This window comes from Hoplias malabaricus, chromosome 1, assembly GCF_029633855.1.
Source record: "Hoplias malabaricus isolate fHopMal1 chromosome 1, fHopMal1.hap1, whole genome shotgun sequence".
In the NCBI taxonomy this organism is placed as follows: domain Eukaryota; kingdom Metazoa; phylum Chordata; class Actinopteri; order Characiformes; family Erythrinidae; genus Hoplias; species Hoplias malabaricus.
The window spans coordinates 59,917,337-59,942,242 of NC_089800.1; the positions used below are offsets into that span (position 1 = coordinate 59,917,337).

At 39.6% G+C, this 24,906-nt stretch overlaps 1 protein-coding gene and 4 non-coding genes across 5 annotated transcripts; all 5 read left to right on the forward strand.

Moving 5' to 3' along the window:
• The first annotated feature begins 677 nt into the window (after window positions 1-677).
• Window positions 678-24,793, forward strand: arid4a (AT-rich interactive domain 4A). The gene is made up of 25 exons (XM_066669036.1): window positions 678-737; window positions 1,872-1,921; window positions 2,483-2,593; window positions 3,438-3,503; window positions 3,634-3,724; window positions 3,883-3,962; window positions 4,055-4,149; window positions 6,394-6,526; window positions 9,958-10,037; window positions 10,135-10,211; window positions 10,302-10,450; window positions 11,996-12,068; window positions 12,336-12,430; window positions 12,838-12,935; window positions 13,410-13,656; window positions 17,712-17,980; window positions 18,625-18,804; window positions 18,955-19,039; window positions 19,127-19,304; window positions 19,417-19,479; window positions 19,588-20,838; window positions 20,971-21,075; window positions 22,356-22,562; window positions 22,737-22,883; window positions 22,998-24,793. The coding sequence occupies exons 2-25, from the start codon at window positions 1,916-1,918 to the stop codon at window positions 23,099-23,101; spliced, it is 3,990 nt and encodes a 1,329-aa protein (XP_066525133.1). The 5' UTR covers window positions 678-737; window positions 1,872-1,915; the 3' UTR covers window positions 23,102-24,793.
• Window positions 11,555-11,637, forward strand: LOC136670972 (small nucleolar RNA SNORD53/SNORD92). The gene has a single exon (XR_010795672.1). It is a non-coding gene; the product is annotated as a small nucleolar RNA SNORD53/SNORD92 (small nucleolar RNA).
• On the forward strand, window positions 12,661-12,742 carry LOC136670984 (small nucleolar RNA SNORD53/SNORD92). The gene has a single exon (XR_010795673.1). It is a non-coding gene; the product is annotated as a small nucleolar RNA SNORD53/SNORD92 (small nucleolar RNA).
• Window positions 13,784-13,861, forward strand: LOC136670995 (small nucleolar RNA SNORD53/SNORD92). Its single transcript, XR_010795674.1, has one exon. It is a non-coding gene; the product is annotated as a small nucleolar RNA SNORD53/SNORD92 (small nucleolar RNA).
• On the forward strand, window positions 18,133-18,213 carry LOC136670961 (small nucleolar RNA SNORD53/SNORD92). Its single transcript, XR_010795671.1, has one exon. It is a non-coding gene; the product is annotated as a small nucleolar RNA SNORD53/SNORD92 (small nucleolar RNA).
• Window positions 24,794-24,906: the final 113 nt, after the last annotated feature.

Genomic DNA, 24,906 nt, shown 5'->3' on the forward strand with positions numbered 1-24,906 from the left:
CGTTAAGCGCAGTTGAAATTTAGACGCCATTACTCTCATAGCCTTCAACTGACCTTTTCTTTACTGCTGCTGCTTAAGTCTTTCTCTCCCATATAAAATTAATTTCGTTACGCTTCGGCGCGCCCAGTGGGGGTAGCGCTATTAAAGGGTCTGTTTAAACAAATTCATATAATAATGAAGTGAACTAAATGTGCGGTGCAAGCTGGTACTCACCTCCGGATCTCCGCGCTCAGGTTCACAACGACAGAATAACGACGGTGGGAACAAAATGGCGAATGAGCCCTCCACTTTGACATGCGCAATAAAGAGCGAGACGTTTTATTTTACCCTCTGAAATGAAATCCATTCCCTTTCAATAAAACAGACGGAACCAATGACTGGTGAAGGCGGGCCGAGTGCCCACAATTTGAACAAATCACCAAGTCGAACAGCTCTCATCGGAAAACGCTGAGCCAATCGCGTGCAAATTTCGAGTTGTTTTAATTGTGAGGAGTCGGCGTCACTGCTAACCAATAAAAACCGCGGGTTTAAAGCGCCGCTTTCATATGGACCAATCACCACTCGAATGTTGCTCCATCCTATAGAATTCAACACATCGTAGGACCAACCAAAATTCCAAGAATGTGGGCATGTTAGCCAATCGGATTTCGAGAAACACAACCTTGGCTCAACAGCTTGTTATTTCGTTTATGCTGTGCGAGCTGAGGCGAGTGGAGATCAGTCGTATAGAGGAGTATGTAAGTATCTTTACTGGATTAATAACACTCGAACAACTTTAGTTCTGAGAAAATATCTAGCTGGTTGTTTTGTTGGTCAGAATAAAGTACGGTTCGTGGGTTTTCTTTGCTGTTTTTTCCAACGGAGGTACCCGACAAATATGTGAATTTGAATGGCAGAGACTGTGCTAGTTAGCAGCTAACGTTGGTCGAACGGGCAGCCGAGCTGGTGGAGCTGAGAGGCGTCTTGTGTGGTGGAGCTTAACGGTAACGCTATTTAACGTAAACGCGCTAACTAGTTTTGGATAAATTAGGCAAGATTGGTTTAACGGTATTAGTGACTCGATATCGGACACTTTCTCTTCCGTGCTTAACTTATAGCAAGAGTAACTTAACATGAGTGTTTAAAAGAAGCATCGTCTCATATGCGTTTTCCTTTATTGGCTCGTTGTCTTTACTAATGAGTGAGGCGATTTAAACCAACATAACGATTAAGTGTTTTAACAAGGTTAAGTTAGCGTTAGTTAGCCCCGACTGACTGACTTTGTTGTAGCTCGTCTTGGCGTAGAGAACCGAGCTCTATAGATCGATGGCTTGTTCTTTCTTCTTTATGTTCCGAGTTACGGTGTTGATGACAGTTTTCGAAGCAATTGGGATATCGGTTAGGGACGTCTGGGTATAAACAGGGCTTGTAGGAGAGTGGTAACGGCGAGAGCTCCTGACATGGTGCAGAGCTATGATGGCGACGTGACACACTCAGACTGTGCGAGTAAAGCGGGAAGAAGCACGGACTGTTCTCTGTCTCTTGCTTCTGATCTTCTCACAGCTTTATCTGCAATAAAAAAAATGAAAGTTGAATAAAACGGGGATCCTTTGCGGACTTGTTTTCGTGATAAAGCACTTTACAGCTTGTTTTACCTTTTTTGCTGTGAAGGCAGTCTGTGTGTGTGTGTGTGTGTGTGTGTGTGCGCGCGAGAGAGGGAGAGAGTGTTGAGGGGGGAGGCTGCATCGAGCTTGAAAAGAATGCGTGAGTAGTAACGTTAGCTAACTGTTAGCTTGTTAGCCGTGTACCGTTCCCTGCTCTTTTGCTGTTTTCATGTACGTCTGCTTCAAAAAACACAATGACACCCATTTACACCTGCTCTTGTTTTTCAGCTATCAAAATCCATCGAGCTGGACTCCCTCAAATAGCCATCACAATGAAGGTAAGTGAAGTCAGTAAACCCTGAAGCTCAGGACTGTAGCAGTGTAGCCGACGCCTCTTTAGCTGAAGCCAAACAGGCAACCAGCTTTTAGTTGACAGGTTATTTATCCACAACACGTGTGTACAGTTGTTGTAGATTTTCTTAAATATACGATTTCACCCCCTTACCACATGTTCAGATTACAGCTAAAATGGCTGGGCTGTCACTCCTGTGAAAGGCCACCTTTCAAGTCTGTACTTTTGTGCATCAGTAACAAAAGGTTTATGTGGTCAAAAGTACAACTAAAGAGTAAGTGCGAGTGGAAACTGCTTTCATTTCTCTCATTGTGTTTTTTTCTGAAGCACTAATGTTTTCCAAAAAGAACTAGTTTCCTGAAAGCCTAGTACTGTTATGGTCATTGTAACAGAAGTTTAAATGGTGACCAGCCCACTGGGATGTTTTGTGCAGGTCGGGGTTCCTCAGTGTAATCTTCTGTGTTTGAATAAATGTCCTCATTATGAACAGTATATATTTATAATAAATATATTTTTTGGTTTATTTCTTATTTGTTTAACTTCACAGGTAGCAGAGGAGCCTGCCTACCTAACTGTGGGGACGGATGTGAGCGCTAAGTACCGAGGTGCCTTTTGCGAGGCAAAAATTAAGACTGTTAAACGGATGGTTAAAGTTAAAGTAAGTACACACTCCTGCAAAATTTGACTAGATTCTGAAAGAACCTCATCTAAAAGTGTCAGTGTGTCATGAGTCAAATAAGAAATGTTATAGTTCTGCCTCTCTGTCCAATCTCAGGTGACATCCAGATTTACCACACTTAAAAAAAAAACCCCAAAAAAACACAATACTAGTGACACCACTCACGTACAGACATGTTCTAGTAACTGTGTTCCTGTTCACAGATGAGAGGATGATGCACTTTGCACCAGCAATCTGAAAGTTCATAGTTGGCTTATAAATGAAGATGCTTGTTTTGAATATTTGTGTGCTTTCAGATATTTTGTCCAGGATTTAATTTAGGTTTTTAATTGTATACACAATATATTTAATGTGATTTTACCATAAATTAATGCTTTACTTTTAATAAGTGTTAATGTTTTAGTAATTCTTGCTAGTTACCTCGATATTTTTCTGAGCAGAGTGTCATTATGACATTCTGTCTCTGTGCAGCTGTTTGCTAGCTCTGTGGCTTGAGACATTAACGGCAAGTCTTGAGAAGGACAATAATAAAGCTTTAACTGCATAATTTATCAGAAAGCATGACTTCTACTAGTGCGGTAGTCCTCTTAAGGGCAGAGAATTATAAGGAGCAAAGCAATGTTTTTTTTGAGAGCCAGCAATTCATGAGCTCCTACTAAGAAGCTCTTGGTGACAGATCTTGATGTGCAGTCTGTGTCTGTTACACAATCAGATTACTTCACCTTGACTGAACCTACGATTTTTCTCTCTTCCTCTTTTTCTTATTCTGTCTTCATGCTTTTGTCATTCTCATTGATTTTGTGGACCATTTGTTCGATTCTAGGTGGTGCTCAAAGCAGACAGTTCTTCACAAGTTGTACAAGATGACCAGGTCAAAGGACCTTTGAGGGTAAGGGTTCCTTCAGGGTTAGGTTTTCATCAAAATAATTTTACAATATAGCATTAATTATGTGGACATATCAGTATGTTAATTATTAGTATTTCACTTCATTGGGTCATCTATGTATTCATACAATCAGGTTGGATCTACAGTGGAAGTGAAAAGCTCAGAAGGGGTGTTCAGTGAAGCTGTCATCAGTAAACTCACAGATGCCAGCTGGTACACTGTGGGTGAGTACAGGCATGCCTGACTAACTAATTCACTCATTGACCACTTTTGCTGTGATACTACTCCAGGTTTAACTCGTTTGTTAGCATCTTACAGTTTTTAACAGTAGTGTTTTGTGTATGAAGGATTTTATATGTAATTTTTTTTCTTTATTTTTTAGTGTTTGATGATGGGGATGAGAAAACTCTGAGAAGAACATCCTTATGTCTTAAAGGTGAAAGGCATTTTGCAGAGAGTGAGGTATGGCATCAGTGGGATTATTTTTCCAGCCTCGGTTCTGGTCATAAGACGCAAGCACACAGAACTAATTCCTTTTTTCTTTTATTTTACAGACGTTGGACCAACTGCCCCTTACTAACCCAGAGCACTTTGGCACTCCTGTCATTGGGAAGAAGACAAACCGTGGCAGGCGGTCTTCACAGGCGGTGTAAGTGTTGGCTTACTCAGTTGTGCTGAAGTCAATCTAGCAGTCACTCTCATTGTATTTTCAGGAATATATAATTTATTTATTTTCTTTACCCTTTACTGCTGGATATTGCAGTAAAGAAAATTTTGTATTAGAGTACTCCCAGTCTGTCATGATAATGCATGAAGTCTGCACTGTGCTAAACAATCATGTTTTTAATTTTTATGTGTACAAGGGTGTAATTCCAGTTCAGACTGGAACATTTTAATTAACACAATACTTATTTCCCCACGAACTAATAATTCAGGTATTTCTTGCGTATTTTGTAAGTGCAGTGGTAAATTCAGCATAAGTGCCTCTTGTTAGCCAGTGATTACATTAATATGAAATTTAAACAGATGGTAAATAATCTACAAAGATTTACGATTGTACTTTGAATGTTACTCCCATTTATTACTTATTATCTATATTTTACATTTTGGTGTTTTTACTGCAACATTTAGTTGCTTTGGCTTCATTAGCTTTCCACGTGTTTCCAATTACAGGAGGTCCTCGGGTTACGTCAGTCCCGAGTTACGATGTTTCGTGGTTACGTTACATCTCCCATTTACTGTATAAAGCCTTGTTTCGACGTAAGTGGGTTTTGAATCGTAAACGTCGTAACGCGAACTTCGTGTTTGGTGTGCGCGGCGGATGAATACATGGTTACGCGGCTTGGGACCGAGGAGGACGGCGTCACCCCAGTCGCATTAGGATAGGATAAATGCTTACAGTATGTTATGTATGTATGTATGTTCCGACTTACACCGAAAATCGGTTTACGACGTGACATAGGAATGGATCAACGTCGCAATTCGAGGACCCCCTGTGTATTCCACATGTACATCTTACATTTCCATTGTCATGATCTTTTTTGCTACAATTTGCTTACATAATGCTAAGTGTTTTTGATGAGAGAATATGGCATCAAGGCCTGTGTCTGACATGAAAAAAAAAGTAGATATCTATATTGCACCTGTATATGAGTTATTCTAAACTACAGTATTTGAATAAAGAAATATTTCTAAATGAACCAGTTAGAGATAAAATATGGAAAATATCACGTGACTAATTAATGTTAATGCTAAGTCCATAATTCCTGAAAATGTGACTTTATTTCTAATGTAATAAATATAATCAAAGATACTTCTACAAAAGATTCAGAAAGTGTACCTCTATAAACACATACTGGAATGCATAACACACATACAGTTTGCGGCAAAGGAAGGGGTAGGGAGCACGGTACAATGTGGAGTATATTATAGAAGGCCATGTAAAGTTGAAAGTTTTCATCTTTTATAAAGCTCTTTACAGGCAAAGGACATGGCTGTAACATGCTTTTGTTTGTTGCTCCCATCCAAGATCTAATTTTGACACATTTTGCCCATCCTTGTTTGATATGTCATGATGGACGTGGGGGGGGGGGCTTGTAATAGATGGAAGGTGATCTATAAATCTCATCTTTTAAATTTGGATGCTTCAGTAATAACAGTGTAAAAACAATAACAAAAACCCTCCCATGCAGTAGTTGTGCTTTAAACTGTCTAGCCCTCACTGGTAGTTGTTTAGAAACATCAGTGCTTTGTTAAACCTGGTGTATGATGTAAAAAAAAAAAAAAAAAATTAACTAGTCAAATCTGGGATATGTTATTTTGAAATTGAAATTTGTTCAGAGTGAATCTTGAGAAATTCACACATTTTAGTGATTGTAATGGGAATACTTTTGAATGCAGATGACTGAAAGTATCCTTGAATTTGTGTAACTATTAAAAATTGCATGTTTTAAGGATGATGTAAGAAATGGCAGTAGGCAAAGCATACATTTATTTTGTTTCTAGATTAATAAACATTTTTAAATAGTTCATCTGTAGATAAATTCAAAGTATTGTTTTTTGTAGATGACCCTCTCACTCAACATCAGAGTGCGGTGTGTGTGTGGGTTTTTTTTTTGTTTTTTTTTAAACTGGCAAGTGCAGTTTTTAACTGCAAAAGGTGTGAAAACAAGCTTATAATGACATGAGCAGCCAGTGCAACTCATGCTGTGTTCAGTGTGAAATGTGTCCTGCTTTTCCACTAAATGTCCAAGGTCTATTAAAACCACAAATACAGAATGATGTATGTACCCTTTGATCCTCTTACCAATCTTTTCAGGATATTGAGCTGTACTTGTTTTAAAAATTATTGTAATTTTCAATATAACAAATCTTTTATCCCTGAATCCTGTAGTGCAGATGAGGAGAAGGAATCTTCATCCAGTGAGGAGGAGGAGGATGACAGAAGGAGACTGAATGATGACCTGTTGGGGAAAGTTGCCTTCGTTCAGATTGGGCCAGAGCGAACAACTTGGTACCATGCACTGGTGAGCTCCTTCAGCCTTTTTAAAACTTGCCTCTTAAAACAACACTAGGAATTCATTCATTCATTCATTCTCTGTAACCGCTTATCCAGTTCAGGGTCGCGGTGGGTCCAGAGCCTACCTGGAATCATTGGGCGCAAGGCGGGAACACACCCTGGAGGGGGCGCCAGTCCTTCACAGGGCAACACACACAGTCACACATTCACTCACACCTACGGACACTTTGGAGTCGCCAATGCACCTACCAACGTGTGTTTTTGGACTGTGGGAGGAAACCGGAGCACCCGGAGGAAACCCACGCGGACACGGGGAGAACACACCAACTCCTCACAGACAGTCACATGGACCGGGAATCGAACCCACAAGCTGTGTCCCTGGAGCTGTGTGACTGCGACACTACCTGCTGCGCCACCGTGCCGCCCAACACTAGGAATTGTATATTTAAATTACAGATTCAAAGTAACCGTGATGCTCAACTGACCTGAAATAGGGACAATACATGCTCTATTATTGTTAACCCAGACTCAGCACTGCAGAAACTGCACCATGTAACTTATTGTAGGAGGTAGGAAACCACCACCCACACTCACATGAGGACGGTGCTGTAAAAGTAAATTACACTCTGCAATGGTAGGGGGGTAAAAATACAAAATCCTACCCTGTGTTTTGTTAAATGTTGGTAGTTGGAATGGTTAGAAAAAGAAACGGGTTTAAGGTGCCTTTTGTGATTTAAAACAAAAAAAAAAAAACAGCGTTGGGCGGTATAATGGTAATACAGTATACCAAAGTATTTAGAATTAAATATATAAAACAAGCCCAGAAGCCCACCACAGTTGTGAGTCTAGCACTGAATTTGGGTTAAGAGAGAGGAAGGAAAATGATGTATGAAATTATGCATGAAGATTTATCCTCTAAATATTTGTTTTGAGCTTCAGTTTGCTGGAAAATCATCTGTTGTTGTGTGCTAAACCATGAGTGCCTATTAGATGTGCTGGCAAGCTGTGCTTCTAAACAGTGTAGAACTGTCTTATTTCACTTATTTTTGAACTTTTCTGTTCCTTCAGTACTAGGGAGTAGAGATACAAACTCTTATCTATCTTAACTACTAGACAGTTGCCTATGAATCCAGATTTATATTGCAATACTCACAGATTTTGTTAAAGCAGTGTTTTTATACCGCTAATAAGACATAATAAGCTTGAATGAACAATGTTTACTTCTTTATTAACTGCAAGTTAAAAATTCAAAGTTTCAGAGCCATGAAAAAAATCAATATTTCCACAATGCAGTAACAAGTACAAGTAGGAAGACATGGTCTAGCCTGACTGAACAGCTTATTACACTGTTATGAGGATATTTGTCACAACTAAGAAATGCATTTTCTAGGGACTGCTGCTGACCTGTGTTAGTGTGCTTCTTTGCGGTTGCTTGAATGAAGTCAGTGTTCTTTGGCATGTCTGAAGCTCAGGTTACACTACAAGACTTTTAGTCCGATTTTAAACATTTTTCCATCAAAATCGCGTTTTAGACCAGTCGCAGCATATCAAACGTTTGATTGTTTTTCAACCTGAATTTGGACGCAGTCCACTAACTCTAGGCTGAACGAGGCCTTTCAACAGCCAATGAGAACAGGGAACAGAAAGTAAACAGGCGTGTGCAGTGGAGGATGGATTAGACAGTAAAGTTATGAAAAACTACAGTATGTTACATTTTGCTGTAGATGCATCCATCCATTATCTGTAAGCGCTTCTGTAAGGGTCACGGTGGGTCCAGAGCCTACCTGGAATCATTGGGCACAAGGCGGGAATACAGGGCGCCAGTCCTTCACAGGGCAACACACACACACACACACACACACTCATTCACACCTACGGACACTTTTTGAGTCGCCAATCCACCTACAAACGTGTGTTTTTGGACCGTGGGAGGAAGGAAGGTTTCCCGGAGGAAACACATGCAGACACAGGGAGAACACACCAACTCCTCACAGACAGTCACCCGGAGCAGGAATTGAACCCACAACCTCCAGGTCCCTGAAGCTGTGTGACTGTGACACTACCTGCTGCACCACCTTGCCGCCGGCTGGATATATATATATGTCCCCTAATAATGAGTATGACCTGTAGGAGAACATAACCCTAACCCTGACAGAAAACGCTGTCACAGCCTTTATTCCAAATTAATTCAAATTTTCCATTCCACCTTAAATGACACAACACTGACATGCGCTACGGTGCTCTTTCTTAAGGTGGAACGTAGGTGCAGCTATGTGCTATTCTACTAATCACCAGCTTCCACTGCTGTGTGTAGAGACTGCACTGACTATGTTTTCCCATCCACAACCCAAAGACATTTATACATGTTTTTTATTTGTGGATCTACACAAATAGTAGCACAAACAATAACCACAGAAAGTTATACGTCATTTTTTTTCTGTGTCTCTAAGGAAATGCGAGTTGCATGTTAGGGAGTTTGGGGTTGTGTCATGTTATCCCCAGTCGTGGTGTGTGTGTGAGTGAGTGTGTGTGTGTGTGAGATATATTTAGTTTCCATAAAAATCGACAAAAACAGTCATGCAGTGTGAAATACCCAGGCTGTTTATAATCTGCCCCGACTTTAAATTTAAGCTGCATTTAGCGGCGTGCATGTGCGTCAGTATCTGCTTCATGGGGTGTGTCCCCAAAAGTCCCCTGTGTACTACATGTAGGGAATAGTGAGTAGTGGGCCATTTCCAACACAACTATAGTATCGGTGCTCTTTGTATCAGTGCCAATGCCGATTCGGTATCGGTGCAACACAATTCAGTACCAGTCCCTGACATTTGCTCTCTCAGATAAGGTTGTTTTTTCTTTTTAATTGTCAACCCGTGGCGGTGTTCACTGACGAGCTGAGCTGAACAGCACAGAAAAAACTTCACTCGACCCACACTCACAGATGAGCCTCACGCAGCCAGACAGTGCCCCCCCCCATCCCACAGTAAAACCATATACAAGACATTTTGAGACGGTGTGACGGTATGAAAAATGACGATACCACTCATCCCTAAAAACACTATTTGTAAAATGCTGAGGATGTTTTTTCACCATTTGCAAGTCCTCTAGTCATGCTTGACACTGGTCTAATGTGTGTACAAAGCCCCAGTGTCTGTAATTCAGACAAACCATTCCAAATAGACTTAGTGTAGTTCCTGATGCTGTGATATAATCGTTACCTGTAAGCTTATTTTATTTTAGATCTTTGTGAATTGCATAATAACAAAAGGCATACTGCATGCTGTTGATGGGAAATTTAGATGTAAGTAGTTCAGTATACGTTGTGGATTCGGGATTTCATAGCTTTAATCCACAGATGTGTTGAAAGATTATATATTATTTATTTATTTATTTTATTTTATTTTTTCCTCTTTCCATATAATCACAATTTTTTTTCCCAAGGTGGTATCTCCTAGCTGCAACGATGACTTAACTGTTAAGAAGGACCAATGCTTAGTGAGGTCATTTGCTGATTCCAAATTGTAAGTTAAACTGATATCTCCTTATCTGTATTAATTTATTTTCCCTCCCAAATGCCTTGGGTCATTTTATTAAATATGTTTTTCACTCTTCCTATAGTTACATTGTTTCACGGAATGAAGTTTTTGAAATGTGTGAAGAGACAATCTCCAAATCAGAGTATTCTAACAAAAAAGGTAAGCATGTTCATCTGATTTTGTTTTGTGGTGTTTTTATTATTCTAGTGATAAATTCTCACACTAGGTTTTTTTTTCTTTCTTGAGCAGGATTTCAAGAAGCACTACACTTCCTCCAGATGAAGCAGGTCCCAGATAGTTGGAAAATGGATATGAGTGAGATTTTAGAATCCTCCAGCAGTGATGATGGTGAGGGCAAAGAAAGTGAGGAAGAGGAGAAGGAGCCAGAGCCAGAAGAGGTGAGATATACTATATTTGGTGTCATACAAACAGCTAAAACATACTGTGTAATTTGATGATTGTACTTTTGTGTTTTTGACCTATATATTTGGCCTTATTTTTATTTTTAATATTAGTAATGACACTGCCTTTTAATATTAATAATAAGAAATGCATTGAAATTAGCTGTTAGTTTGTAAATCTTTCAGAGGTAATGTCTAATTTGTCAGCTATTAAGCTTTGTTTGCTCGCTTAATGGAGTATAGACCTCATGTCTATATATAATGTGAACATTAGATCTAGTCTGAGATAGTGTGTGTGAAAGCATTCTTTGGCCTAGACATCTTACAGTCTAAAGTACCTTGAGTAAAGCTAGTGAATAGCCCCTACATGTGGGAAAACCCCCCAGTCTCAGGACAACAATGCTTCATTCTTCCTGCTCCCAGCACTCGGACAAATAGCCATTTGCTTGGTTTCCGACACTGCTCCCATGGCAACCCGTGCTTCCTATGGTTGAGGGAACTGTGCAGATTGGCTTAGGGCCAGTGGAGGTGTGCCAGCTGTGTTTGTGGGCAGGTCTGAATCTGAGGATTGGAGCTCATCACAAGCACTATTCTCATTTGCCTGTGCAGCTCTGAAAGCTTGAGGATGCCACATGCTCCCTGTGCAGGAGCTTAACAGTACCTATAAAACAATGAACTGTGGTATTACTTATTGAAAATGCAGCAGTATTTTAAAAATTTTATTTTGACAGCTGGTTTTGATCTTATTTCCTGTGAATAATTTGTAGTGTTGTTGTGCTTCTAAGCAGAGGACTGCTTTTGTGGTTTCAGTGTGGCTGTTGTTTTGAAATGTGAGATGTCCCGTGTTCTAGAACATAAAAGCAATTTTGTAATTTTATTTATATGCAGGTCCCACAGTGGAATTAAAGCATTGGACTGAGGTTTTTCAACTAAATTGGAACAGACAGCTGACTTTGTTACTGTTCCTGTGCTCCTCAGTGTGGCTTTAACTTGTGTTGCGTGATTCAGCACACAAAGAGCACAAAGTGCCACACAGACACTAAAACAAAACACAGACCTTTTTGTTTTATTAAATGTTTGTTAGGTACCAGAAAGTTGGGTTGAGCATGATGATACTCGAGAATGGTTTCGCTTACTTGACTGATGTCAGGTGATGCAACATTTTCTCTTGGCTGTCTGATTTAACCTTGAACATTGAGTTTACACTAAGTACTTTTATGTAGGTCCTAGAAATTGGCAGTTGAATTGCTTTAATTCAGGTGTGTTAAGCAGTCAATAAAAATGTTAAGAGAGTTGCTCTAACAGATTGCCTGATTTTCATTTAAAATGTTAATGTGGTGTTTTTTTTTTTTTTTTTTTTTTTTTTAATTCAGGCTGAAATGTTCTAAAATTAGCATATATTCATATAAATCTGCCTTGTGTTGTTGCCATTTAGTCTTTCTTTTTTTTTCACTTTTTCTATTCTGCTATACTGCTGTTCACTCTGGTAAATTTATGTGTTAAATGTTTGTATGTTAAATGCTTCTGTGTCTGTATCTCTAGCCTGATGATGAACCAGATCCTGAAGAGAGGGACCACTTCTTACAGCAGCTTTACAAGTTTATGGAAGACAGAGGTAAGATATTTATAGGCAGCCATGGATTCCCCCTGTAAATGGCATGTTTCTTTTTGCTAAAAAAATTGCATTTAGTTACTTCATAAAGTGTTAGTAAATTTTTACAATCTTTTAACCTGATTCTTGTAGAAGGTCTTGGTGTTGTAGTCTGTAATCATGCTATGCTTCCTCTTTTCATGTGCTATATTCATGAAACTCCATGTGTGACTAGTTCTGCAGTATGTTTCCTCTCTGCAGTGCTTATCTGAACTTTCCCCCTCTCACCAGGGACACCAATTAACAAACCCCCTGTGCTGGGCTACAAGGACCTGAACCTCTTCAAACTCTTCCGGCTGGTTTACCAACATGGAGGCTGCGACAGTGTAAGCATCCTTTGCATCTTTATTCTATTTATTGATTATATTTTCATCTACTTGTTTATTGTGAAGCTCTCTGGTCTTGCTCATCACAAATTGTGCCACAAGTAAGTCCTAAAGTGTTAACACTGATTTAATTGGTGGGATTTTTAATTAACACTGGCTGATTTGGACACATAGATGTAATTTCCTATTAATTTCCTTTGCTAATGTGGGGTGCATTGCTAGGAATGGGGTTAAAATGATGATCTCAGAGAATGGTTTCGCTTATTTGACTGATGTCGAGTGATGTCATGTTTCTCTTGGCTATCTGATCTACCCTTGATTCACTTAACACTGTGTCTTCGGATTCTCTTTTTTTTTTTTTATCTTGGAAAAAAATCTTAAGATTACTTTTTTTTCCCCCGTTACAGATCGAGAGTGGTTCTATATGGAAACAGATCTATATGGATCTGGGAATACCTGTACTAAATTCAGCTGCCTCTTATAATGTGAAGACAGCTTATAGGAAGTAAGTGTTTTCATGCAGTTCACAAAATATGCAGTGATTTTACCGCTCTATCTCTATAAAGTGGCTGTGTGTTTGATATTTGATGGCTCAGGGAAGACTGTGGAATGTTCTTCAGAAACATTGCTTGAGTCACAAATCTACTCAGCATAATTAGTTGGCTAGTGGGTATACCTTTAACCTGTATTAAACTCCATGACTAGCATGTTCAGATCACAAGCTACATTCCAGAAACAGCAGGGTTGTAATAAATGTTTAGCTAATATTCTAATGCTATGGTATTAAATCCTTGATAATGTAATACATTTATTTTCCAGAAAATCTTCTAAAATATTGAGGGACATTTCCACTTGGCATTTATCTAGACATGAGTAAATTACATATTTTTAAGTGCATAGAACAATATCAAGTCAATAATTTTCCATGCCTGTGTTTGAACTTTTACATTAATTTAAAGGATACTCAAATTCCTTTCAGATACCTTTATGGCTTTGAAGAGTATTGCCGATCGGCTATGATCCAGTTCAGGACAGTACACCATAATGAACCCCGACCAGTCACCCAACCAGAGATTGTTAATCAAGAAAAGGAGGAGGAAATTGAAGAAAAAGTGGATCCATCCCAGCCGACAAAAACTGAGCCAGAGCCGTGCAAGGACAAAGCTGACGGAGATGAGTCTGATGCAGAATATGAAAAAAGCCGCAAAGATATCTGCTCTCCTAGGGTGAGTTTGCTGTTATGGTTTGAACAAAAAAAGCAGGTGTGTTCATTGTTGTGCTGTTTTGTGTGCTGATGTTTTGGGTTTAGTTTGTTTATTCAGTTAGACTTCCATTGATTCTCAGGGGCAAAACATGATGATATCCGAGAATGGTTTCGCTTTCATGACCTGATGTCATGTGATGTCACATTTCTCTTGGCTATCTGAACATCCCCTATTTTAGAACATTGTTCAGAATATCTGTAAATGTTTAAGTTATATGCTGATGGCTGTCGTGTGTGTGGTTTCTGACTGTCAAGTGCTGCTTAACAATTTATTATATAACGACATGCATGAAAGCTGTTTCTGTAGACACATGCTACTGGCAATGGCTTAAGGCTTAAAAGTACTTAAAATGTTTATAATAATGGTAAGTTAGCCATAATATAGTCTCACCTGTGCATTATTTGCTATACCTTGTTAACAAATATGTGGTAATATAGATCACATACCTCAGAATAGTGGATATACATCATTACATGCTTTATCACCTCTGTGTTTGTAGGGTGACAGTTGTAAAATGGTTCTCAATCCAATGAATTTCCGCAGTGGTTTGTTTATTTAATTATACCATGGTTAGTTCTGACTAGTGCTGGTATACCGGTTTGCACCAAATTTGTTATATGAATTTTTCATATACCGGCCACACCGGTTTAAAAAGTGTAACCGTGTCCGGAACACAGCGCAGTGGTAAATTGTTTCACAGGGGACATTTTTCTATTGCTGCACTGAAATAGATGATGACCCAGAAGAACTTTTGCAGAAAAAAGGAGCTGTGTCTGTGGTCTGTAGGTACTTGTGGTTTAAAAGGTTGGACGTGGACCAAACAAACACTTACTGCAAATGCTGTCGACCTAAAGTATCAATACTTTTATTGCTGGGAGTTGCACATTGTTGCTATTAGTCATCGAACAATATATCGGCCGGCTGATTATTCGTGCCGACTTTTGGCATTTTTTATATAATCGGCATCGGTCGATATATTAGCGCAAGAGGCCGATACTTGCACAATGCACACAGGCAATGCTGTGGGCAGCTCCGTCATTCTGGTTGTTAGAGCGCCCCTTGTCATCTTACAGGCAGACATCATTGAGCACAAGTACACGAGTACAAGCCTCCAACCAGTAGCTGCATGCCGTCTCATCGGAGAAAACGGTATGAATTATTTTCTCTTCTTCAGCTCTCACTATTTTACTTGCTGCTCTTTGTAACATACACTCAGTAATCTGCATCATAAACAACTGAGTTGATAGTTGTAACCTAGAAACCCAGCGTTATTTAGCCTCTTATTTCGCTCATTGGTCGTCGGTGCCTATAAAAAAAAAAAATAAATAAATCACCCATTGTTATATCCGTCAGTATATCTCAAGTACTACAGGTCCAAAGTCGACAGTTAATGTACTAAATTAAAGCTTAATGTCACTGATTTTCATGAATTCAATCATTTTATATATACTCTCACTCGATAAATAAGTATTTTTGTTATTACTGGAAATTGTTACGAAAAAATATTAGTGTCCGTACAGGTTTCAGATTTTTCACTGAGCCATATTTGAGTAATGTGTACATATCATACACCAATCGAACGGTCAGACCTTCAGGATCACGAGACTATACACTAAAATGTAGGACTAAGGAATTAAAGCCAAAAAAAATAAATTAATCCAAACTTCAGGTTTCTTCCTCATCAATGACAAAACTGCTGCTTCTCGAAGCCTGAAGAGCCCACAAGTGGCTCACACACAAAGTTAACACAGCGCTTACCTTAGATAGTCCCCTTCCAAACGAGACTAAATCTGAGTCACTCTGTCAAACTGTTCGTGAGTAATCCTCATGTTTGTATCAAGAGCACTGGCCAAAAAAATAGTACACGTTTTCAAAAAATAATTAAAATATTATCCCCGTGGACCCATCTGCTAGGTGGTCACACCTACTGCCGTGTAGTTTAGGCTCTCAGCTTTCCAACGACATGTCAATCAAGTCTGTAGACCAATCAGTGACAGAATTATGGTGATGCGCACCCAAGGAGGATGGACAAACACGCAGCAGAGTGCATACGTTTTCGGCGCCTAACAGACTCTGTTTGGCAGCCACAAGCTCCACAAACAATAATCAAGTCAACGAACATGTTTCAAAGCTTATGTCTTTTACTAGTTACATTTCCCCCACTGAGGACATTTAAATGCAGCAGGGGTGTGGGGGAGGTTGCCTTGCTCTAAGCCAATCAGAGTACAGCTCTTGCCTTTTAACACGTCAGTCATTTAAAGGAACACTGTAGTCGTGAGAAACATGTCTAAACAGAACTAAAATCAGTACATCAGAATAAAACACATCATAAATAAGGGTTTTTATAGTTTGGAGAGGGGTAAATGGCCACTTGATGAGGGACAGGAAACGAGTTTCTCATAGAAAGTAAAGAAAAACACTAAGACATTGTTTTTTTGCAGTAAAAGTAATCATTTTCCTTATGGAGAGCTTGGGGTCTAAAGAGACACTTGGAGAAACCATCTGTCCACTGTCAATTTTAAAAAGAAAAAAGTAATGGTACGTTTTTTCATAAGCTTTTGACTACTTCATATATATTTCAGGACCTCTAAATGGTTTCTTTTACAAATTGAAGGATTTTCTGTAAAAATAAATCATGAAAATGCCTCTAGTTTATTCACTGCCTGAGGAATGGGAATATCGGCTTTACATATCGGACATCGGCCACTACTGCTGTCTAAAAATCAGCATCGGCCATCAAAAAACCCATATCTGTTTATCACTAGTTGCTATTTATGATTATTGTTATTATTAAATTGTTTAAATACTATTATTTAATTAATATATTTGGGACTTTCTTTAGTGCAATACAACCATTGACAACCAGACCTGGCTACTTTATATCAAATGTATAAAGTGATATAAATATTATATGTTGTAAATTAATGAAGGTAAAATTTTCTTTAAAAAAAAAAAAAGTGATAGATTGATAACATTAACAGAGTATAGCTGGTTTACATAAGTTGCAAAAATTAGCCGGTAGATTTGAAGTTGCTTGAAAAATAGTTAAATAAAAGGTTCTATATTTTCCACTGCATCTGTCATGCCATATGATTCCTTCACTAATTTAGTGCCACCCTCTGAAAACTGATTATGACTGTGGGGCCATGCAAACCTCTATTACATGTGAAAGGGTGTGTTTTTTATTTTATTTATTTATTATTATTATTATTATAATTTTTTTTTTTGTATAATGTACAATTCTCATGAGAGTGGAGAAGGGAAATTCTTCTCGCAATCAATGTGGTTAACACGTCGTGCATTTGAGTCAAATACCATGAAACCGATATAATAATGCAAAATATCGTGATTATAGTATTTTGGTCATACTGCCCAGCACAATAATGGTACTCTGATGGAAGCTCTTCACACATTGCTCTGCAAAAGACAGAGCTTAAAAGACAGAGGTGGTGTGTCTGGACTTTTTCAGCCAATGTAGAACAGGTTCTGTTTTTATTTGTGTTATACATAAACAAAGGAAAATCAAACGGAATCAAAAAAAACAGGAAAATATCTGCGTGTCGGTTATGTCGGCATGATTTCTGAGACTCTAAACTTGATTTTGACAGATTTCAACTTAATTTGGACAAAGAAGCGCTGAATAAGTATCAAAACTGGTGTAAGCACTGGCAGTTCTCGCTGGAGAAAACCCTGAACGGAACTAGATCCAGAGTTTGTTGAAAAGGACAAAAAGGAATGTGTAACAGCAGAATGGAACTATTTTAGCTAGCGGAGCTTTTTAAATTTTTTTTAAATCTTAAAACTGAATAATGAATAGAGAAAACGGACTGTGGTATAACCGCAATAATGCATTAAAAGTTCATGCTATAACGTGAGATATTAGCACTGGTGTACTAATCTTCGACCACAGCACACCAGTGCCAATATCTCAGGTTATAGCACTCCCTCTCATGTATTATTGCTTAAATGATTTCAAGTTTTCTGACAGAAAAATAATGTCTCTTCTCGTGTGTCAGGGCCGACGGCGCTGTGCATTGACCCCTGGGAAAGCCGAAGGGAAGGAGGCTGTCAAACAGGAGAAGGTGAAGGAGGAAGAGAAGAAGAAAGAAGAAGTGCGAGAAGGAGAAGGCAGCGGAGAGGAGCAAAAGGAGAAGCAAGAAGCAGATAATCCTGTAAAGAGGCGCAGCCGCCGGCTTGAAGAGTCTGATAAAGACTCAGAAGAAGAGGATCAGGAGGAAGAGGAAGATGAAGAGGATGAGGGTGAAAGACCAAGGCTCAGGGAGAGGTATGATCTACTTTAGTGGTTTATCAAGCATAGATTTATAATATTATGTTTTTTTACTGTTAAATCAGTCCTTTATTATATACAAAATAATTAAATAAAAAAACTGGGTCTTATCCGTTGTTGGCATTATGACTGTGTACACGCAGGAGAAGCAAATATGATGATTCCAGAGACATGGTTTCGCTTAATTGACTGATCATGTGATGTCACGTTTCTCTTGGCTGTCTGATTTGCCTCTGCTCTTATGCTATAGGCCTTGCCACTCTGTGCATTTTTGTTTATTTATTCATTAAAACTTTCTCATTATAAAACTTCCATTATTTATCACAATGTATCATTCGTTCAAGAAAATGAACCAAGCATGCATTATTTGGAGAACGTTCTATATATCTGTTGGATATTTTCAGGCAGTCCATTGCCTTATTTATTTGGTAAACTTTTTCTTTATTCATGATTTCTAACACATATTCTAATCTGTATTGATAAAGATTCAGAGTTGTTAAATTAGTCTGCTTTCTAGAGCAAAAACATCCTCGTCAGTGCACGTACACAAACACACAGGCATATACTAGTGTATTTAAAACATACTTTAGAAGCATGACTGTCACTTGTTCCTGTTTGTAAATTCTTATTCTGTTTGACAGAGATGAAAGAGAGGATGAAGATGGGTATGAAGACTCTGAGCACTCTGTCACAGGAACAAAAGTAAAGGTCAAATATGGCAAAGGAAAATCACAGAAAATCTATGAAGCCAACATAAAGAACACTGAGACCGATGATGGAGAAGTTCTGTATCTGGTTCATTACTATGGATGGAATGTGAGGTGAGAATAAAACTGAAAAAAAGTGGTGCATTACACAGAGGCAAATATATTGCTTATGTTCATTGTGTTGGTCATCAAAAAGATTATGTCTATTACTTAGGGGCCCATATGTGTTATTTTCACATTTTAAATAATTTATTTACATAACAGATATGATGAATGGGTAAAAGCAGATCGAATTATATGGCCTGTTGATAAAGGAGGGACAAAGAAAAGACAGAAAAAGAAAGTCAAGGTATGTGATTGAAATGAACTTATCTGACATCTGAGGACCAGCTCTGGAAGACATCTGTGATAATTGCCTTGCTGTTTTTTTTTACAGAATAAAGATGATGGAGAGGAGGACAAACAGACCAAGGTAGTGAAACGTGGTCGCCCTCCACTGAAGTCCACTCCTCCCAGCTCCTCACGCAGTATATCCAAAACCCCCAGCAGTGACGGAAGATCGGGCAGCAAAAGCTCTCGTTCCACAGACCCGTCCACTATACCCAATGGGGAGGGTAGGTTTTAGTACTGAATTAGTAAAAAATACAATACATTTAATTTCTGAGGCGGTCGTTGTCAATACTGTGCAACTTTGTCATTTGACCTATGTTACACTTGTTTTCGCAGGAACTCCTCGACGACGCACAAGGACAACTTCTGGGATGTATGATTCGGATAAGGGATCCAATGGTATGTAGTGTTCAGCTTTTTAAATGATGGCTCATTTGAGTTGCCCACTTGTGTGGTTATCTGTTAAAACAAAGCGGTTTTCTGGGAATTTTCTCACTTTCTTTGCAGACTCTGGTAATTCATCAGAGGATAGTGAGTGTGAAGACTCTCCTGAGAAGAAGTCTGAATGGACAGAGACAACTGATCCTGCCACAGCACGACAACAAGAGGAGGAAGAGGCGAGACTTGAGGAAAAGGAGAATATAGAGGCTGCCCAAGCTGAACCAGAATGTGCCAGCATCCTTCAGGAGGATCTTATACCCCAGGAGAAATGTGAATTGGAGACGCCTGAGGAAGAGGTGGCCCTGTTGCCCGAGTCTGATGATAAATCCCCTAAATCAAGAGGAAAAAGGGCTCGCCAGAAGGAACCCGAGTCAGAGATACCTGCACAGCTGCCTGCCACTCCCAATCACACTGAGCCTGAGGCACCCTGCACTCTCCCACGCCAGTCTAAGAAGCCTCAGGAGATTGTACATAGCAGTCCAACAGAGAGAGTGCCTGAAAAGGCTGACTCTGACACAGACTCTGCCACTGAGGACATTAGCCCTCCGGAGAGGAGCTGCATACCCAAGCGCAAAGCCACTGAGCAGAGGACACCTGACAAGAGAGTTCGTCTAGACCGCAAAGAGGAACATAAAACTGTGTCTCAGCCAAAGACTCCTTCACCAGAGAAGAGATCTGATACAGAAAGGCAGCCAGAGGTCATGAAGAAAGTAGAAGAATCACTTGCACCAGAAACAGAAGCAACAACAGCAACAACATCAACAACAGCAGTAGAAGATGCTACTGAAGAACCAGAGGTCAAGACAGAAATGCCCTCTCTTACCAGAGAAATCCAGGTCGGGGTAGAACCTCTTCCAGGCTTGTGCACAGCAGAGGACACCTCGGGGGTCACAGATGAAGAGCTGATGCCCCAGATAGGCCCAGAGGCACTGCTGTGCCATGAAGTGGATCTGGATGATCCTGAAGAGAAGGAGAAACCATCAGGAGAGGAGTTACTGGTGATGTGTGAGAAAGTAGCTCCTGCTCCTACTCCTGCTCCTGCTCAGACTCAACTCTTACAGCCCCTACAACCTGCCTCCCAACTCCCTAACAGTCTAACAGGAGCAGGAGCTCCTCGGCTCTGCTCGCCATCCTCCACTCCCAGCCCAGATGAGTCTCACAGCATCAAGAGTGAGAGCGATGCCACTATTGAGGTGGACAGTGTGGCAGAATCGCAGGAGGGGATTGGGGAGAATGGATCCCCACATGGTTTTGATGCTAGTGCCAGCTCCAGCAATTCCAGCATCTCCCTTCAGGAAAGGGACAGTAAAGACAGAGGTTGGTCAGAACTCTTATCACTATCAGTTTTCTGTGTTCATGGACTTAATTGTTTTGGGGGAGGGGTTTATAGTGTGTCTGCAAACTTTTGACTGTTTTACTTAAATTTAGCAAACATTTTTGTCACTGTAGGTCAGAAAAGGTTGCTGGACTGCAGCATTATATTACCTGCTAAGAAGCAGAAACGCAACCAGAAAAGGCTGAGCACAGCTGCTTCTGCAGAAAAGAATGGAGCAGGTGAGCTGATTCTGATTCCCAGTAGTGCACTTTAATCTAATTTATACACTTCCTGTGCAGTTTTGTGTGTGAGAAAGGAGGAAGGCAAAACCCTGGCATGGGTTTCCAGAAGAAACTTATGTATTTAATGCCACATCAAACTATTTAAAACTTATGGTCTCCTATATCTTATTTGAAAATATTTTTATATGGCATGAAAATTTGACCGCCCAGCACTACGCTGTATTCACCTTTCTGATCACTGCTCTCGAGGGCAGTGGAACTGTCTTCCTTTGAGGGATGGAACACCAAGTACCCATGGGAGGAGTCTGAGTGATTCAGAAATAAACAACCTAACCAACATCAAAACCCCGCTAATGCTCATTTGGCTCATTGAAGGCAATCAAAGCTTCACAGCAATGTTAGAAAGTTGTACCCTAAAGCCTTCAAAGAGTTCTTGCCTCAAATTCCTAATACCAATGGTTTCACAACAAATGTTGGATGAGCAGGGGTCTGCATTTTTGATCACATTTATTATGGGTACCTTTCATATCAGACAGACAAGGAGCAGGCATTGCGAAAACAGCCAGATTGGATAATGCCACTCAATCGTAAAGAAAAATTGTCTTTCAGGAGACACAGTGGCTAGTTCCTTAAAAAGGTCTAAGGCTGTCCCCAATACCATTTTTAGGGCTTTGGGGCTTCGGTTGCATAATTCGGCGAATATTTATTTTGTGTGTTGTGGGAGGGGTGTTTGTTGTTCAGAATATCTGCGTCCAACGCCTGCTTTAAAATCCAGAGTCTGCTGCAGCTCACACTAACTCGCTCATGCACATACGAGTTAACCAGAGCTTCGTGGAGGTGAGGCGATCTGGTCTAATTTGATGCATAAAGCCGACATAATAAGTAGGCTGTTGTGGGGTGTTAAGCTGTTCATTAGGGACATTTATTTTGATGAGGATGAATACACGTGGAGTGGAGCTTTGCTTATATTGATAGCCACATTTATTTAAAAGTATAAATACTCAGAATTAAAAACCAAATACCTCCCCAACATACAAATATTTGGGGCCAGCCCTAATGTCGTTTACAGGCAGATTTTGATTCCCGGGATTGCTAAGCAAACGTGGAGTAATTGTTCCAAATAAAACAGCACCTGTAGTCAGCAGCCAAATACTACAAATGCAAAAGCCTGAGTAATCATTGGAAATTAATACCAATTTGAATGTCTTCATCCAAAGCATGTTGTCTGGATCCATGTGTAACATTGCTGATAAAATTCTCCCTGCACCTTTCTTCAGGTCACAGCAGTGATAGTGAAGACCTGCCTGCTATGGAAACCTCTAATAAGCTGACTCCAGTAAAACACTCCGGCCTGGCCAAATCCCAGAAACACTCTCGTTCTCCTGGAATGGCTTCCCCCAGCAGCAAAGACATGGAGAAAGAAAAGCACAAAGACAAACATTCTTTCTCCTCTGGACGGTCAAAAAAGTGGACATTCCAGCTTAGTATGTTACCTCACTCTATTTTAATGTGGCACTAAGGCTGTTTGTAAATGTGTTACTTTTGGGTTTTTGCAGTATGTTCCTGTTCTGCTGAACCCTTAAGCAGTTAAATGTCGTACAGATATGGATTCCACATATTTGATGCAGGTAAAAATGTCTCTTTTTCTGATTTTGCAGATGAGTTGGATAACATGTCAAGTGCTGAGAGAATATCCTTTCTGCAAGAAAAACTACAGGAAATCAGGAAATACTACATGTCCTTGAAATCTGAGGTCGCCTCCATCGATAGGAGGCGGAAGAGATTAAAAAAGAAGGAAAGAGAAGGTAAGATTTACAATTTTTGACAATTTGAAAAGATTAAGACAAATACGAGAGTCCTGATTTAATGTGCACTGGTGAACATGAGCGTTTGACTGAGATTTTTCATCTGCCCGACAGTGTCCCACACCACAGCCTCTACATCATCTGGCTCATCTGACACAGGCATGAGCCCCTCCTCAGCCTCCCCCACCCAGAACACTGTTGCTGTCGAGTGCAGGTGATAGACACCACACCCCACCACCCCCACCCCACCCTGCCCACCTCTGCCTTCTCAGCATTCTGCTGCCTCCATGGAGACGTGCATACTGATGAGCCAGAGCAAGTGGCAAATAGCACTCGACTGCCTCGCCTCCTTCTCCATACTTTCCAGTCTCCCGATTTCACCTTGTGGCCGCTCCCACTTCCTGCACTTTGTAAACATATCCTGCCTCTTGCTCCCTCTTGCCAACACTTTCAACATCTGAAAACAGACTCGGTGTGAGGGTTGAATGTAAACCAACATACATCCATCCACAGAATGGCACTTTTTCTCTCCTTTCTTAACAAGGCCCAAACAGAAACGACCCGAGTTCAGTGGGCTGGTTTGGATGCAGTAATTAACCATTCACATACTCATATCACATGATAAAAATCCCAGATTAAAGTCCCTGTATAGGTATGGTCACTTAACCAGCTGGATATGGTTAGCAAAAAAGGTCAATTTCGTGCGCTTGCTCCATCAGAACTGCCAAAGTACACATGTTACAGCAGAACGCCCTATTTTGGAAAAGTGGGACAAAGTCAATTGCAAAAGGGAATGTAGTTTACTGAAAACTGCAGGTGGTGTCTTCCACTCTTTGTAGTGTGTGAGCACATAATTATGCAAAAACTATTTTTGTTGTATTTTTAAGGAAAACAAAAACATGAATATGTTTACAGTGGAACATGGGACAAAAAAGTGTTTTCAGTGGACTAATTTCCTTTGTGAGTGTATTTTGTCTTTTTATATGTAATTGCAGAGTTTTTATTTTAGTATGAAAAATTTCAAAAGGTATATATCACAGCCATGAAATTATTTAATTAAATATTTCTAGGTCTGAAATTTTGTGTAAAATAAAGGTATTATCTTGCAACTTGTTAAGTATATTTATTCAGTCAGTGGACAGCATTTTTGTACTTTTTACAAGATGAAAACCATCTTCCCATATTTGTTTGGTCCATGGGATTGGTTCCTGAAAGAATGTTGTGGGTTTATCTAACAAGACTGTGAAGTCACAATTGGGTAACTACTGTGCAGTAAATTGTTCCCACTCTTATTCTCTCCCCTCTTACCATTTGGGCCCAACGCTCTCAATGTATGTTGAGACCGTTGTGGAACACCAACTTGGTGAAATGCCCTGCCTCTGTTCACATTTCCTGGTACTTGTTAATTTAAACATTTTATTCTTGTTTCAACATTTGAGTTCTCATCCAGTTGAATAGAAGTTATGTAATGGACATGTCTGTTTAGCCCAGGGGTTTCTTACTATGATTGTTTCTTTTGTATATAGCTCTTCCAAAACCATGTATTTGAAAAAATACATTTTACACAAATTGTAAATGATTTATATTATTTTTAAACAGTACAACTTTGTATATTAAATCCTTCTTTTTCTATGTCAGATTGGTTGAAGCATTACCATGTCTTTACTGTATATAATCAACCACTGGTCATCAGCAGGAGCCTAAATTAAGCCCTTTAGAAAAATGAACCCACTAGTATGTTGAACATTCTATGCTATAGGTGATTACAGAAAATAATGAAAACATGCTTCCCTATGCTTAAACGTAATTTACGGATTCCTGGATGAAGGAATGAAGGTGTTAGGTTCCTGAGCAAAGCCATTGTATCTTTGTGTAAAATAAGCAGAGCTCTTCTCATTTCTAATAAAGTTTTGAAATATTCTTGCGCTTTCATTTTCATTTGGAGTGAAACAGACTTACAGGTATCTTTCAGAGTCCAAGATGTCTCTGGCATATTTTTTAAATATGAATTCCAAACTCTCAG

Coding starts and splice junctions, on each gene's coding strand:
- arid4a (XM_066669036.1), top strand. Junction 6,527..9,957: donor CAACTTGGTACCATGCACTG/GTGAGCTCCTTC, acceptor TTTTTTCCCAAG/GTGGTATCTCCTAGCTGCAA. Junction 19,040..19,126: donor GACAGAAAAAGAAAGTCAAG/GTATGTGATTGA, acceptor TTTTTTTTACAG/AATAAAGATGATGGAGAGGA.